This window comes from Papaver somniferum, chromosome 5 (genome assembly GCF_003573695.1).
Source record: "Papaver somniferum cultivar HN1 chromosome 5, ASM357369v1, whole genome shotgun sequence".
In the NCBI taxonomy this organism is placed as follows: domain Eukaryota; kingdom Viridiplantae; phylum Streptophyta; class Magnoliopsida; order Ranunculales; family Papaveraceae; genus Papaver; species Papaver somniferum.
This window is the reverse complement of record NC_039362.1, coordinates 73,884,278-73,900,444: the sequence shown is the minus strand read 5'-3', so window position 1 is coordinate 73,900,444 and position 16,167 is coordinate 73,884,278. Positions and strand designations below refer to the sequence as shown.

Genomic DNA, 16,167 nt, shown 5'->3' with positions numbered 1-16,167 from the left:
AAAATCATTTTCCTATTGACAATATCGGTGTATTCGGGATTCTCGGAAGCTTACATGAAATGGTATAGTCAAATGAGATTATGCATATCATTTAAAATTGCTTCCATAAGTTTTGCAAGTAAAAAAAGTAAGATATAATTGAATGTTGGTATACCAACAAAAGCAGCCATTGTGGATATGACAAACCCATACATTGGAATCTCTGGCACAACAAAAAGGAGAAAAGGGAATGCAGTTAGATTTCGCTGAAGTAGTAGGAATTGAAACCTCCAATACGGTGAAAACTGAGATAATCTTCATTATGAAATATCGGTACCACACAGTCACATAGGCTGCAATGTTCAACACACAATGATTCTCTTGGGTAGCTTGGGAATAGTTTAGATAGGAACCCATAAGTTGAAATCACAGGCCATGTAGTAAAAAGAAAATAGTCAAAATACAGTTCATGCGTCAGTACTAATCAAGCTAAAGTCCTTGGTTTTCCAGCTTTCGATGAATGCACAAGATAACTAAACCTTTCGGATTATGTTACACAAGTACAAATCAAACAAATAAATGATAAAAGCTAGTCGTATACAATCATTGCCCACAACAAAGAAAAACTTACCAGAAAGAAATGATATCAAACTTAGCAAAGGTATCGACATAGCAAGCTGCTGACTCCACCATTTAGCACCGGAAATTGAAGGAAATCATGAGACACAAATGGAAGTCACATACCCAAATAGATATGCCAAAAAAGAGAAACAAATAGGAATAAGAATTATCTCATAGAAATAGAGTAAAATCAGAAAACACAATCCATATAAAACTTTAACTTAATCTTCAAATGAAGATGTCCGGTGAAATTATGAAGATTCTAAGCAAACCCTATGTTTTTGTAAAGCCTAAACTTATTCTGCCAAATGTTTTTTCTTAAGCATTTCATCATCTTTTCTTTCAGTAAATTATGAAACCCAAATGCATTATATATTAGAACACCGCTGCCACCGTGGGAGGGCCAACTGAACCTCTAATATTCTAGTAATGGATATGCATTTAATTTTCGAAAATTGTGTCTCGAATGAAAGTATCACTTTTCCAGAAACGAAGGGAGTACATCATTTTATTAGTTGCAACGGAAAAATTAGTTGATGCATAAACCAAAATATGGATGCATAATGTATTATGCATCCTTTGTGGTGGTTTGCATAATGGTCATGCATTCAATTTTCGAAAATTATGCCTACAAAAATAAACACCTTCGAATTTTTCGTAAAAACTCTAAATTTGATATTGTTGTTTATACGCACTGTGTAGATCTCTTTATAATCTTTCCAATGAGACAAAATTTGTGAAATTCCAAGACACATATTTTTATATGTTATTTTCTAGTTTGTTTGCCAATTATACCCCTGAAAAAATATAAAGAGTTATAATAATTAGACTAAAAGGGAATGGCATTTCAGGCATTTGAGGTCCCAAAGACTACCACCAACCATTTCCAATCTTTTAATATATTTTTTTGATAAAAGAGAATGATTTTATTAAGGTGTAGAAATGTTTAAGTCTCTGAGGCTGAAAATTACTAGAAAGAAAAACAGGTAATGCTAATTCCCTAACAGTTTTAGCAACACTATCTGCAACCTGATTATCATCTCAACTCACGAAAGAAAAACGACAACTACTAAACTCAAGTTTAAATGTTTTATTTCCTTGAGAATGTTTCTGTTTCCCATTGGATGTGAAGACTATTTTCCTTTATTGATTGAATGACCAGTTTGGCATCAACTTCAATGTGGATGTCCTGTAACTGCAACTCTTTATCCCATAGTAAAGCTTCACGTACTGACATACACTCTCCAGCTTCTAGGTTTAGAATTCCATTTAAGAAACTTCCTTTGATTCCAGAGCAGGAACCTGCATGATTACGGAGTACAATCCCAGTGCCAAGTTGATTAGTATCATAGTCAATGAGGCATCTACATTAAATTTGTAAACATTCCGTAAGGTGGTTTCCAATGAGAAATATTAACTTCACAGACAATAGGGTTATGCATGTCATTATTATGAAAATGTGAGCTTAGATGATATTTAATTCTATGTGCAGTGTTGATAGGGTTAAGTGAAACTCCCTGAAATGCAGCATCTCATCTGTCTTTCCATAAAATCCATGACCCAACCATTTAAGTATAAAAGCTGTTAGTATTATTCTGATTAGAACTAGTCGAGAACCAACTTTCAACCCATTCAGATACGCTGTTGAAATTGTATGAGATAGCTTCAATATTGATATCCATAGCTTTCCAAACAGCTTTAGAGTGACTACATTCAAACAAGAGATGCTCCATAGTCTCAACTTCTGCTCCACAGATTGCACAATGAGGATCAATATTGTTGTTATAAAAAACAAGCATTGCTCTTGTAGAATGAATGTCATGAATGCATTTCTATGCAAACATTTTGATTCTATGTGCTGTGTTACTTTGCCAGAGAGCTTTCCAGACAGTAGCTTCAATAACTCTACCATTAACTTGAGTGACCAGACTGCAATTAGTTAACATGTTGTAGGTGCCTTTGACTGAGAACTTCCCATCCTTGGAAGGCATCCACACTCTAACACCTTATTTAGAAATATCCATGAAGATGCTCAGAATTTTAATAGAAGTAACTTCATCAAACTGTTGATTAAGAAGACTGATATTCCAAGAACTTGTACGAGGAATAAGAAGCTTTCCACATCTTGGTAGAATCTATACAATTCACTGACTGGAACTGGTGGTGTTGAGAGTCCTGTAATCCATTTATCAAGACAAATTTTAGTTTTCTTACCATTTTTCACTTCTATGAAGTAGTTTTGCTCGACAAATTTCAGACCTTTTGTGATGCCATTCCAGGTATAGGAGAAGTTTTTAGCTTCAATTTGCTGATGAAGGATATTACTACCTCTGAAGTACTTGCTTTCCATTATCCCAAAGAGAGTCAGATTCAGTGCACAGTATCCAAGCCAATTTAGTAAGCAAGGCTAAGTTTAACATTTCCAAATCTCTAAAGGCTAAATCACTCATTTCTTTTGGCTTACAGACTTTTTGCCATCCCACAGGATTTGATTATCTGTTAGAACTATAACCTCAATTTTTTTTCCTTTGAATGGAAGTAAGCTTGTCAGTGAGCTGAACTGGTAATTTAAAAGTATCCATTTGGAATATATGAATCGAGTTTAACACGTGTTTGATCATAATGGATATTTCTGCCTGTGTAAGAGAAGTAGAAGACCAAGATGTATACATGTTCATGAAGTTTCCCTCAATACCTTTAAAAGCTTCCTGCTTGGAATGACCAAGTATGAGTGGAGAGCCAAGATATCTTTCCTTAGAAGTCATCCTTTTGACTCCAAGAATTCGAGTGAGAGAATCAACAACATCTGGATTAGTATATTTACTGAAGTGGACTGGGGATTTGTCAAAGTTTATAACTTGACCTGATTGAGAGCTAAAAACTTGTAACAACTCAAAAAGATTATTCACAATAGATAAATTTGCTTGAGTAAATATCAAGCAGTCATCTGCAAAGAGCAGATGATTAATGGTTGGAGAGTGAGCAACCACTTTAATACCTTTAATGGTGTTATTCTGTTGTACTGAGATGAGATGTCTTGATAGAAATTCCATTATAATAATGAAGAGATAAAGTGAAAGAGGATCACATTGTATGATTCTTTTAGTGGGATGAAATTCTTCACAGGGAAACCCATTAAGCATGATAGATAAAGAAGTTGTGCTTATGCATTGATAAATTAGATCACAAAAGTCTTCACAAAAACCAAAATACCTTGATAAGAAAACTCCATTCAATTATGTTAAAAGCCTTTGACATGTCCAGTTTGAGAGCCATCCAACCAGTTTGTCCTTTTTTCTTCTTCATGGAGTGAATGATTTCTTGAGCAATGACTGTATTGTCACTGATTAATCTGCCAGAGACATAAGCTGCCTGATATGGAGATATGATTTTCTCCATTAATGGATTCATCCTGTTAACCAACAACTTTGAGATGATCTTATAGGAGGTGTTGCAGACACCAATTGGTATATAATCAGTTGCACAGGTGGATTTTTTTTTCTTAGGTATAAGAGAAATGTAAATTTTGTTATTTGCTTGAGAATGTGCTTAGATTGAAAAAATCTTGTCACCATTAAATAAACATCAAAACCTACAATATCCCATTGACTTTTATAGAAACCTACTTGAAAACCCTCAGTACCTGGAGCAGTCCAATTTTCCATGCTTTTTAGAGTGTTGAAAATATCTTGATTTGAGGGAATACTTGTAAGAAGTAAACTTCAATAATGATGGTTGGTAGAAGTAGAAAGAGTCTCTCTTCAAGAATTGGATTAGAAGAGGTACTTATTTCCTTGAAATCATCTATAAGATGTTGAGATATTTCTTATCTGGAATGCAGCTAGTTGTTGGAGTGATCTTTGAGAGAATCAATTTTGTTCCTTGCTTTTTTCCTGTTTGTCTTGGTATGGAAGTACTTGTTGTTATTGTCAATGTCCTTGATAAAGTGATCTCTTGATTTTTGTTGATATAATTCACTTTTTTCCTTATGACATTGGTTGAGCTTCTTGTTGATGTAAAAAATCTTGTTGTGGTTATCATCAGTAGCAGGTTGTTGCTGAAGAAGATTTAGTTCATTTTGAAGATCATCAACTTTTTGGTTAATATTACCAAAATGTGCTCTATTCCAGATGGATAATTCTTTCATTGTAAACTGAAGTTTCTTGACCAGTTGAAATCCTGGTGAGCCAGAAACACTAGTACTCCATGCATTCTCAATAACACCAAAACAAGATTCATCATTTAACCAAGTAAAGAAAAATTTAAAAGGTTTCCGACAGTTAGGAGTAGTAGTATCAGTCACTAACATAATAGGGAAATGATCACTAGCAACCTGAGTTAAGTGCATGAGTTTAGAATTAAGAAAGTTTAAATTCCAATCTCCATTACCTAAAGCCATATCTATTCTAGATCTTTTTATACCAGTGCTTAGGTTATTACTAGTCCAAGTATAATCTTTTCATACAAACCCAATATCTTCAAGAAAGCACTCATGAATTATGTTGTTGACCCACCCATCAAATGAAGAATAAACTCCATTATTAGTGTCTAAAAGATGGAAATTTAAGTCACCAATAAGGATCCAAGGGGTTCTGTTGGCTTGACTAATCTAATGCATATACTCCCATTGACTCTTTTTCTTAGAATAATTAGAGTATCCATACATACAAGTAAGTAAAATTTCAGGTTTACTTTGATCATAATGTAAGGAAATATTAAACATATTCAAAGAAGAGTCTAACATATCACAAGTGAAGCCATTTTTCCACAGTAAAACTAAACCTCCAGAAAGACCCTCAGGCTCTGTATATGAATGATTTGGGTATTGATATTGTTTAAGAAATGGTTTTCATTTTTCAAGACTGATTTTGGTTTCACAAAAGAATATGACATCGGGGTTTTGGGTTCTTATTAAATCACTTAAGTGGTTTCTAGTAGAGTTGTTTTTGAATCCTTGGACATTCCAAGAAATAATCTTCATGTTGTGAACGAGGATAAGCCCAGTAACTATAAACTTGTAATTAACAGTTGTAACAGATTTTAAAAGAAAGTGTAGAAAAGTGAAAAGCATAAAAATAACTAGAATAATAAAATAAATACTAAGCAAGAAACCAATGAGGATAAATGAAAAGAAAAATGAAAAGGCAAAGGCAAAAATAATAGAAGTGTAAGTTACCTGCTTCTCCAAGTCTGTAGTTTCAGTATTAGTATCTCTTATTGTATTCATTAGAGTTTGTTGGATGACTGGGCTATTCTCAATATTGGTGGATGAGGAGGAGAGTTCTTTAGGAGCAAGTGAAGTTTCCCTAGAAGTTCTGAGTCTTTTTCCTAGTCCGACAGCTTCATCATCAGCTTCATTATTCTTCTGAAGTAAGAAATCCAAGTTAATAAGAACTTCATCTTTGGGGGGAACAAATCTCGTTGTCTTGGCAAAACTTTTTGGATTTTTCTTTGAAGCGAGATCACTAGAGGAAGATAACACTAAGATGTTTTTCCTTAGATTGTTCACTTTGCCAAAAAAGTAAGGCTTCTCATGCAACTTTTGAAGATAATTTGCAGCATCCTTGCAAGCTCCTTTACAATGCTTGATGACATAGCAGTCAGAACATATTCCACTAGGTTGTCTCTCACAGAAAAATTTGATCCACCTAGAAAGCCCTGTATCTTTAATGGCCTTTACAACTCTTCTCAAAGGATTTGTTAGATCAATATTAACGCACACTTTCACAGGATCACTCCGAACTGGAACATCACTTTTGGCTCAACTGCAACCACTTCACCCATTAACTCTTCCGTTTTTGTTACCGCCGATACATTCATATGTTCAAGAAGAAGATACTTAAGCTGAATTCAGAACTGTTGGAAACCCCAATGCTTTTCAGTGTATACCATATCAGGAATGTAATCATGAAAAACGAGTAGTTTCTTATGAATACTCCATGGGCGTTCATGAATAACCTTTTTCAAGAAGATCCAAGTGCTAAACCAGAAAATAAAAGTGTTGGGATCAACTTAAACTATCTTGAGTTCTTCAGGTTTGATGAAATGCCAGGTGAACTGGATAAAATTCTCAACCATGTCATAGTTCATTCTTCCTTCAGTAATGATTTTTCCTATTGCACTTCCTTCCTGAAAACCGGGGGTCTAACAACCACACCCAATATTTCGTTTAGGCAATCTGTATGGACTAACTCTAATATATTTCCAAGAGAATCAACTAGACAGTCAGACTCAATCAAGGAAAATACATCCAAGAGTTATATCTCAATTTCTCAAATCAATCTGCCGAACAGATAGAAATCTGCGAGTCGGATTAATATGAGAAATAATTGGATGGTACCAAAGACCAATATCCAAGTGTCAATCAATTTATATCAACAACCAAAAGTTGGATTATCTAATTGATTAAACTACGCACAACCTGTGATATTTCAATTATATAAAAATATAATGCGGAAAAGAAATAACACGGACACTAGAAGTTTTGTTAACGAGGAAACCGCAAATGCAGAAAAACCGCGGGACCTAGTCCAGATTTGAACACCACATTGTATTAAGCCGTTACAGACTCTAGCCTACTTCCAATTAACTCCGAACTGGAATACAGTTGATCCCTAACCAATCTCACATTGATTAAGGTACAGTCACGTTCCTTACACCTCTTGAACCACGTCGGATTCTACGCACTTGAATCCCTTAGCTGATCTCACCCACAACTAAGAGTTGCTACGACCCAAAGTCGAAGACTTGATAAACAAATTTGTCTCACACAGAAAAGTCTATTGAATAAATAAATCTGTCTCCCATAGAAATATCTACGAGTTTGTGTTCTGTCTTTTGATAAATTAAGGTGAATAGGAACCAATTGATACACCGGTCTTATATTCCCGAAGAACATCCTAGTAATATCAATCACCTCACAATGATCTTAATCGTATGGAAGCGAAACAAGATATTGTGGAATCGCAAACGATGAGAAGATGTTTGTGACTACTTTTTATCTTACCTATCGGATATTAAATCTCGAGCAGATCTTAGAGAAGATAGTACTCAACACGATAGAAAAAGTAAGATCAGAACACGCAACTACAGAGAAAATAGTTGGGTCTGGCTTCAGAATCCCAATGAAGTCTTTAAGTCGTTAACCTATAATGGTTTAAGGAAAACCTAGGTTAAAGGAGAATCGACTCTAGTCGCAACTAGTATCACAAAGGAGGTATGTGGATTAGGTTTCCCAGTTGCAAGAGTTCTCCCTTATATAGTCTTCAAATCAGGGTTTGCAATCAATGCTACCTTGGTAACAAGGCATTCAATATTCACCGTTAGATGAAAACCTGACTAGAGTCAAGGTAATATCTTCCAACCGTTAGATCGAACTTAGCTTGTTATACACAAATGAAATGTGACTTCATTTAGGTATGAGTAACCGTACCCAAACGTGTGCACATAGTTGGCTCAACAATAGTTAACCGAAGTTAGCCATATGAACACTTTCATATCAACCTTATTCAACTTAATCATAACTATCTCAAATGACTCGAATGAAACTAGTTATGGAATTTTTCAATTGTTTATATTCTCACAGAAGTATACAAGACAATTGAAGCAAAATCGATTTTGATTCACTTGAATCGATTCATGAACATTATAGTAACGGTTTGAAAAAGATTGCATTCCTTAATATTTAAATATATTTGTTCATGAACAAACCGATTTTAGAACTTAACCCACTCAAGTATGCAAACGGGTACGCATACTTAGAGTTCCGGACTTGGTCTGGGTTCGCCAGTATGCGAATGGGTATGCATACTGTCGTACGTGACCAAACTCAGTTGAATTCCCGGACTTGAACTTCTCAGCTGGTACGCATAAGGGTATGCATACTAAGTTTCCGGACTTCAACTATCAAACCAGTACGCATACGGGTATGCATACTGTGGTTCCCGGACTTTGAATAACTTGCAACAGTTAACATACAAGTACGCATACTGTGTTATATCCAATAAATGGTTAATCGTTCTAAACTCCATCTTAATCAATGAAACATCTTTCGAAGACAGGAATAGCTGTCTCACACAAACTATTAGCTTCAAAGCAATTTTCAAGTGATCAATAGATCAATATGAAACATTCTGAGTCTACATCAAATGACTGTCTCACACAAGTCATGTAAGATGTTACCTGGCGATTTTCATATGATCATTTTTTGACTTTTGTCAAGAATAAAGATGAACTTGGTTAAAGCGAAAGCTTACCAACACATATTTCGAGAAATATGTAAGCGATTTAAACTCATCTCTAAATATCAAATGTGTATAATGTAAAATCTATATAGCTATACGACTTTTGTATCAGTAGGAGATAAAATAAAAATAAACTCTGAGTGATAGACGAGTTCAAGTCTCCACATACCTTTTGTTGATGAAGTTCCACAAGCTCCCCTTAGTAGTTCTTCGTCTTCAATCGATGAACGCCGTGAAGTCTAAAGCTCAATTATACATTCTATCCTAATCCGAGACATAACTATAAGTAGACTAGAAATCAAGACTTATAGTTTTGGCAACTAAACTTGACAAACAAGCTTGAGATAGAAACGCTTGCGAGTTCGACCGAGCAGTGCTCTAACAAAGTGTTATAACCAACATAACTTTCCATGTTAATGATTGAAACATTCTTGGAAGATGGGAATAGCTGTCTCACACAAACTATTAGCTTCAAAGCAATTTTCAAGTGATCAATAGATCAATACGAAACATTCCGAGTGTACATCAAATGACTGTCTCACACGAATCATGTAAGATGTTACCAGACGATTTTCACATGATCATCTTTTGACTTTCGTCAAGAATAAAGATGAACTTGGTTAAAGCGAAAGCTTACCAACACATATTTCGAGAAATATGTAAGCGAGTGAAACTCGGCTCGAAATATCAAATGTGTATAATATAAAGTCTATATAGCTATACGACTTTTGTCTCAATAGGAGATAGAATAGAAATAAACTTCTGAGTGATAGATGAGCTTAAGTATCCACATACATTTTGTTGATGAAGTTCCACAAGATCCCCTTAGTAGTTCTTCGTCTTCAATCGATGAACGCCGTGAAATCTAATGCTCAACTACACATTCTATCCTAATCCGAGACATAACTATAAGTAGACTAGAGATCAAGACTTATAGTTTTGGTAACTAAATTTGACAACAAGCTTGAGATAGCAACGGTTGCGAGTTCGACCGAGCAGTGCTATAACACTTCCCATTTGGAACCTTGTTCTTCCGAGTTGTTGAGGGTTTCTTGCTGAAAAGTAACGATTTCACTCGTATCTCCCAGATCTATCATAGCTTGTTTGAACTTGTTAACCAGGTTACCAACTTGGGTATCTTCAGACGATTTCATTGGGTGAAAAAGAATGTTTCCGAGATGGCTAGAGGTTGAAGATAAGAATCTTGATAAATACTAAAGGTGGGTTTAGGGTTTTGGTGTAAAAGGTTACATATTAATATATTGTTACCTTTTTCATAGTTTATCCTAATAAGTGATTGATAATACAAATCTGTTTTAAAACATAAAGTATAGCTGGCTTGACCCTCCTAAAATAACAACAAACCACAAATTCCGGCCGAAAAAGCTGCATAAGTTTTTGAATTTTTTTGAATTGAGCGAAAGGCGGGATATAACAAATGCCCGATTCACTGAGTTGGAGTAGAACAACGTACTTTCCACCATCCACCATTGAGAAAACCACAAATCTTCAAACGAATGAATAGAAACTCTGCAAACGCATTGAACACAACGTAAAAAAAGGCAAACACCATTAGAGATAACATGAACTGTATACACATCTTGGAAAAGAAGTAAAGGAATTAGCTACTCATTTAGGTTAGGGAAAGAAAAGAGAAAAAATAAGCTAATAAACTAGTAACATGCCAAAACATGTTAGTAATTAAACAGATAAAACCATTTTTGCAAATAGAGTTTGAGTTAAAAGGATCAGGAAATGATAGAGAAAAGGTAGAGAAATAGTTACTGAGTTAGCAAACCATTATCGTCCGATTCACAGAGAAAGAGAGAGAGAATGTGATGAGTGGTTGAACCACAATTGAGCTAAACGAAACCTCGAACCTTTCCGGTCTTTTTATCAAATTGCACGTCTGCATTAGGTTTCATTTTACAAAAAAAAATGGTCATAAAAAGGTCCCTCCCTTCGGACCCTCCGCTCGGTCGGCACAATAAAACTAATTGCTCGGCTAACTAAAATATAACAAAATAAAGAATTTTTGTCAAAATGAAAAAGCAAGCAATTACAGCATCCAAAGAGGAAAAAGAGCAACTCAACGAGTCCAAAAGGGTTGTTAGACACATTTAGCGAGTAAAGAATCATGCAATGGTGGTGGTGCCTGGGGGAAATTCTCCCCATTCAGTGACAGTGTATACCAGGTTCAACCACCGAACGTTCGATTGTTGGAACCAATCGAACGTTGGTGTTTAAATAAAAATATCTTCCCAATCGATACAATCAATCACAAGTCGCAGCAACTTTGAATGTTGGGTGTAAATATATAAAAAGACCCAGAAAAAGACCCACAAAAAGGAAGAGGCCCAGCCCATCAAAATGATACAAATACAACAAACAAATTTTTTCTATATAGAAATGAAGGTTGTGTACATTGCTCTCATTTTGGATTCTGAAACGCATTAAGCATCATCAGCAATGCTTCATCTCAAAAAAACATTTACCTGAATTCCATTCTGTTTTATCAACATATAGTTTCTCTGTTTGCAGACTTTGTTAAACAGGCCATCATCGAGAAGCAGTCTTCCTTTTACGTAGAACACATGGGCAATGGTCACTTGTTGTATAGGATTCTGTTGAACTGCATATCCAGAAGAGAATAAATTATGAAAATCACTAGAAAAACAGACGCACCGTTCAGCTTAGAGTTTGGTATCCTAAAGGCCCTTGCAACCTAGTCTCTCTTGTTTTATTCCCTTTCCCCAGAGATGGCATCCATGGAAACAGTTTCCCGAGCTCCGCTTTTAATGCAGATGGAGTAAGCTGTTTGCCATTAATTCCAAACTTTGCTCTTTCTATAGCTTGCATGATATCTTCCCTAGCCACTGCTTCACCACCTATGAGAGCAGAATTTATTAAGCAACTTGATGACATGCAAGTACCAATATCCACGAGATTCTAAGGTAAACCAAAACTATTAAGCAATAAGAAAGAAACCCTTTTGTACATCAGTTATCATTAGCTCACCTCTTCGAGCAGCAAGCAAAGCGGCTTCATTGACAATATTCGCAAGATCAGCACCTACAAACCCTTGGGTCAGAGATGCAACCAGATTGCATATCAAATATGGATCTTCCTCTAGAGGAACTCCCCTCAAATGCACGGCTAGTATCTTCCTTCTTCCCTCTTCATCTGGTTCTCCTACAAATACTTTCCTAGAGAAGCGACCGGGCCGACAAAGGGCTGGATCTAATGCTTCCGGTCTATTAGTCGCTGCAATAACAATAACCTTTGCATCTGTTTCAAACCCATCCATTTCTGTCAAAAGCTGCATACATCAAATATAGTTTCTGGTCATGATACAATCTATGAATTATCAAGCAAGCCAACATTAGAGAATTAACTGGTAAGACAAATTACTTGATTTAGTGTTTGGTCACGTTCATCATTGAAACTTCTACCACGCTTCCCTCCCACAGCATCAAGCTCGTCAATAAAAATGATCGATGGTGCACTTTTCCTTGCAATACTGAAGAGGTCTCTAATACGTGCTGCTCCTCTTCCAACAAACATCTCCACAAATTCACTAGCAGAGACTGTAAAAAAAGGTACCCCTGCTTCTCCAGCCACAGCACGAGCTAGTAATGTTTTTCCTGTCCCTGGGGGTCCCACGAGAAGTACACCTCTGGGTAACTTTGCTCCTAATTTGTTGTAGTTGATAGCTCCTTGTAGGCACAAAACAATCTGTAAGGAGGAAAAGCTGAAAGTTTGAAACTGATATAGAAATGACCAATTATGATTTAGCAAATGAGACATCATGAGGATATCAGTTACTCAGTAGAGCTTGATGTTCAATCTCTTTACTAGTGCTTATAAAGGATAACAAAGCACATGCTACACCAATTATTAGGAAATATCAAAGCAAGTGCGGACAAATGGTATTCTGAAAGCATAGTAAGCATGACCCTATGATCCTCAGTGAGCCAATGGATCATTTTGGAAGTATGATGATGGTTAACAGTAAACTCTAGTGTTAACAAAACATATGAACTCTACGCTTGGGTCCTTTTGGCAATTAATGCATCAAACTTACTTAACTGCATGTTAAGTAGTAAATCATAAGAATGAATTCTAATACAGGTCATATGCATATATGAGTTAACAACAACAGTGAGAGTAAGCGTACCTCCATAAGTTCTGTTTTAGCTGTATCAACACCCTCCACATCATCAAAGTTCACAGTTTGATTACTCGGCCGCCGCTTTTTTGCCGGGCTATTGGATGTTGAAATTTGACGGTAAAGCAGCCACATTAGAGGAGCTAAGGGAATCCACAGAGTCAAAATAGTTATCATGATGTTTCTCACTGACGTTAATGTTGATTGAGGGGCTGAGCTATATATGGTTCCCTTCTCTCTCATCAAAGTAAGTAAGAAATTCTCATCATGGTCGATCTTTCTTGTGTAGTATTGCCATACGGGGGTAGAGACTTTGGTACTTGAAAATCTTCTCAACATTTCCATACCCATCGGCGGACGAGTCTTGACATTTTCCGGCTTTAAAACACTATCACTCACACTCTCAGACAAACTATCTGCAGGAAGTAATTCATCATCTACCGACTGAGTCGCACTTGGAACTGGAGAAGCCGTGTTATAAAAAATACGACGCGACCCCTCTTCGAAAAGAACCTTCGATACTGAGCCACTTTGAAGATTCAAAATCAAGTCCGAGTATGGAACTACTTTCGGAGATGGCACAGACGTCAACTTAAGAAACAAATAGCATAAACCCAATACCACAGAAATTGCAGTAGAGAGTGTTAGCTTCCTCATATTCTTCTTCACATACATTCCAAAATCATTCAAAATTGCTCTCAAAGAAACCCTTTTCAATTTCCTTGATAAAAGACGCAATCTTGGACGCAATCTCAATGAGAATCGTTTCTTCAAATCAGTCGTTTCACATTTTACTGAATTTGTTTGACCATTGCTCCTGTTGATATGTGACCTAATTTTCTTATTATTACAAAAGGACTCATATTTTGAATTACAACAGCAATAACAACAACCCAATGAAGTCAAAGATAATGAACCACAACCAGACATAGACACTGAACTAGATTGAGCTGCTAAAGATCGTGTCTTTCTTGTATGAACTCTAAAATTATTTTGAATACATAAAAGCATTGATTGATCAAAATAAGTACCCATGGCTCCATGAGTGGATGTTACAGAAAAAGGTGCCATCTTTAATCGGTAAACAGTAACTGCAGCTTACTCAATGAAATCTAAGAAAACCCATGTAACTAAAATCTGTATTTACAAAAAGTTTGAAGAAAAAAGTGTGGAAAAGCAAATACCTTTTTGTTGTTAGCTGCAAATGAGAAGTGGGATTTTGAATTGGAAAAAGAAGTTCTTGAATATGTTCACCTAAATCTGAAGTTGGATTTTAAAGGGTTTGCCATTTTCCTTCTCTGCAACAGCTTATCCATAAGGTCTGTCTCAATCTGTAGCGTTGAGCTGGGGAGTTTGCAGTCAGCCATTCAGGTGAGGTGATTCTTCCGTATATACGAGTTAATATGGGCCTCACAGGAGGCAAAATCATACTGGGGCTGGGCTCTCCCGTATTCGTCCGGCCTAGTCACCCAAAATCATATGAATGATTTTTTAGGGACCATGGTTATTTTGAGGGGACGATGGTTTTATTATGCCACCTTCCCTATAGTGATAAGGGATGTCCTAAAATTTTGAAATGACTAACCTATCATTAACCTAATTTAATTTAAAACCAACCTAATAACCACCTATATATATAACCACCACCTCCTCCCACCACCACCGCCGATTACCACCACCACCTCCTCCGATTATCACCACCACCAACCACCGATTACCACCACCACCACCACCCACTACCGCCGATTACCACCACCACCACCTCTGATTATCACCACCACCAACCACCGATTACCACCACCACCTCCTCCCACCACCACCGCCACCGCCTATTTAAGAAATGTAACAACATCAATGCAATCACAATTAAGTTCGGTTACATAATAATTTTATCGAGTATAAAAGACGCCAGCCGCAACCTGATTCTGCCATGGGACCATTCCGTAGGTATTTTCCAACAAACCCTTCACTTTAATTTGATTTTGATTGCTTCAATCGAATAGAAATCATCAAAATAGGGTTTTAATAGGAGTTACAGAGCCATGTTCGGTTAGGACGATTTTCCAAAAAACCCTAGTTTACTAACCGAACTTCTTGAAAATGAAGAACACAAAGAACAATTCGATTCTATTGGATTTAAAACTAAGTCATCGAACTCTCTGTTCGGTTGTTTCGCAAAAAAATTTAAAACTACAAAGTAACCATACTCCACCCTTAGAACCGAAAAAAAAACAAATCCAGTCTAACCGAACTGTGTTGTCGTGGCCACTATGTTGAGTTCCAAAATAATCGAACTTAGCCAATAGAGTTCGGTTTGTTCACAAAAACTTTTAAAACTACAAAGTAACCGAACTTAGCCAATAGACGCTGGAACTTCATTTTTTTTTTTGTTTGTTAAGTTCGGTAACTTCACAATTTTATCGCAGAAACCGAACTCAGAGTTCGGTTGGTTAGCTGTTAGGTTCAAGTTTGCGAAAGAACCGAACTTTGTAAACTTATATACTCTTATATTACGTAAATTTCGGTTAGATCAAAAGTGCATGCAGTTTGCGAACCAACCGAACTTTGTACACCAAAGTTCGGTTAGTTGAGAACCAACCGAACATAACGCTGTAACTCCTAGAAATTCTATTATTTGAGAGTTTGGTAACCTGCGTGTTTGGAACAAGTAACCGAACTACACTTTCAGATGAGTTCGGTTACTTGTTCATCTCACGGGGCAACCGAACTACAGCTTCAGATGAGTTCGGTTACTTGTTCTTCATATAAAGTAACCGAACTGTTCAAAATCCAGTTCAAATCCGGTTCATTTTGAAGATTAACAAATATTCTAGGAGAGGATGGAGATGAAGAATCAGATGAGTTTTCATCATTTGAATACTCAAACTTAGTGAATTGGAATTTTTTTTTATTTTCCATGTTTTTCTCCTTCATCTTCTCTAACTCTACTCTCTCAATAATTCTATTCAACTAATAATAAACCCATCTTTTAATTTAATCTCACTAACTGTTTTTAAATAAATCATTCACTAATCATAACCTAAAATTAATTAAGAGTGTATATTAGGTATTAAATAAATAACTAGAGATGGGGTGACCTAAAATTACTTCTAATGCCTTTACCCAAAATAAAACCATGGTCCCCCAAAAAAATCA

At 36.1% G+C, this 16,167-nt stretch overlaps 1 protein-coding gene across 1 annotated transcript; it reads right to left on the bottom strand.

The window, feature by feature from the left end:
- Positions 1-11,037: 11,037 nt before the first annotated feature.
- LOC113281922 (probable inactive ATP-dependent zinc metalloprotease FTSHI 3, chloroplastic) lies at positions 11,038-14,364 on the bottom strand. Its single transcript, XM_026530822.1, has 4 exons — positions 13,021-14,364; positions 12,255-12,578; positions 11,862-12,162; positions 11,038-11,731 (listed from the first exon to the last, which is right to left on the bottom strand). Exons 1-4 carry the CDS (start codon positions 14,080-14,082, stop codon positions 11,532-11,534), a joined length of 1,887 nt encoding a protein of 628 aa, XP_026386607.1. The 5' UTR covers positions 14,083-14,364; the 3' UTR covers positions 11,038-11,531.
- Positions 14,365-16,167: the final 1,803 nt, after the last annotated feature.

What these genes read in the sequence shown, in the direction of transcription:
- LOC113281922 (XM_026530822.1), bottom strand. Translation starts at nt 14,082, where the DNA reads ATGGCACCTTTTTCTGTAACATCCACTCATGGAGCCATGGGTACTTAT. An exon ending in CTAAAACAGAACTTATGGAG is followed by an intron (nt 12,579 to 13,020) that starts GTACGCTTACTC and finishes TCCTCCTTACAG; the next exon opens with ATTGTTTTGTGCCTACAAGG. An exon ending in TTTGCTTGCTGCTCGAAGAG is followed by an intron (nt 11,732 to 11,861) that starts GTGAGCTAATGA and finishes CTGCTCTCATAG; the next exon opens with GTGGTGAAGCAGTGGCTAGG.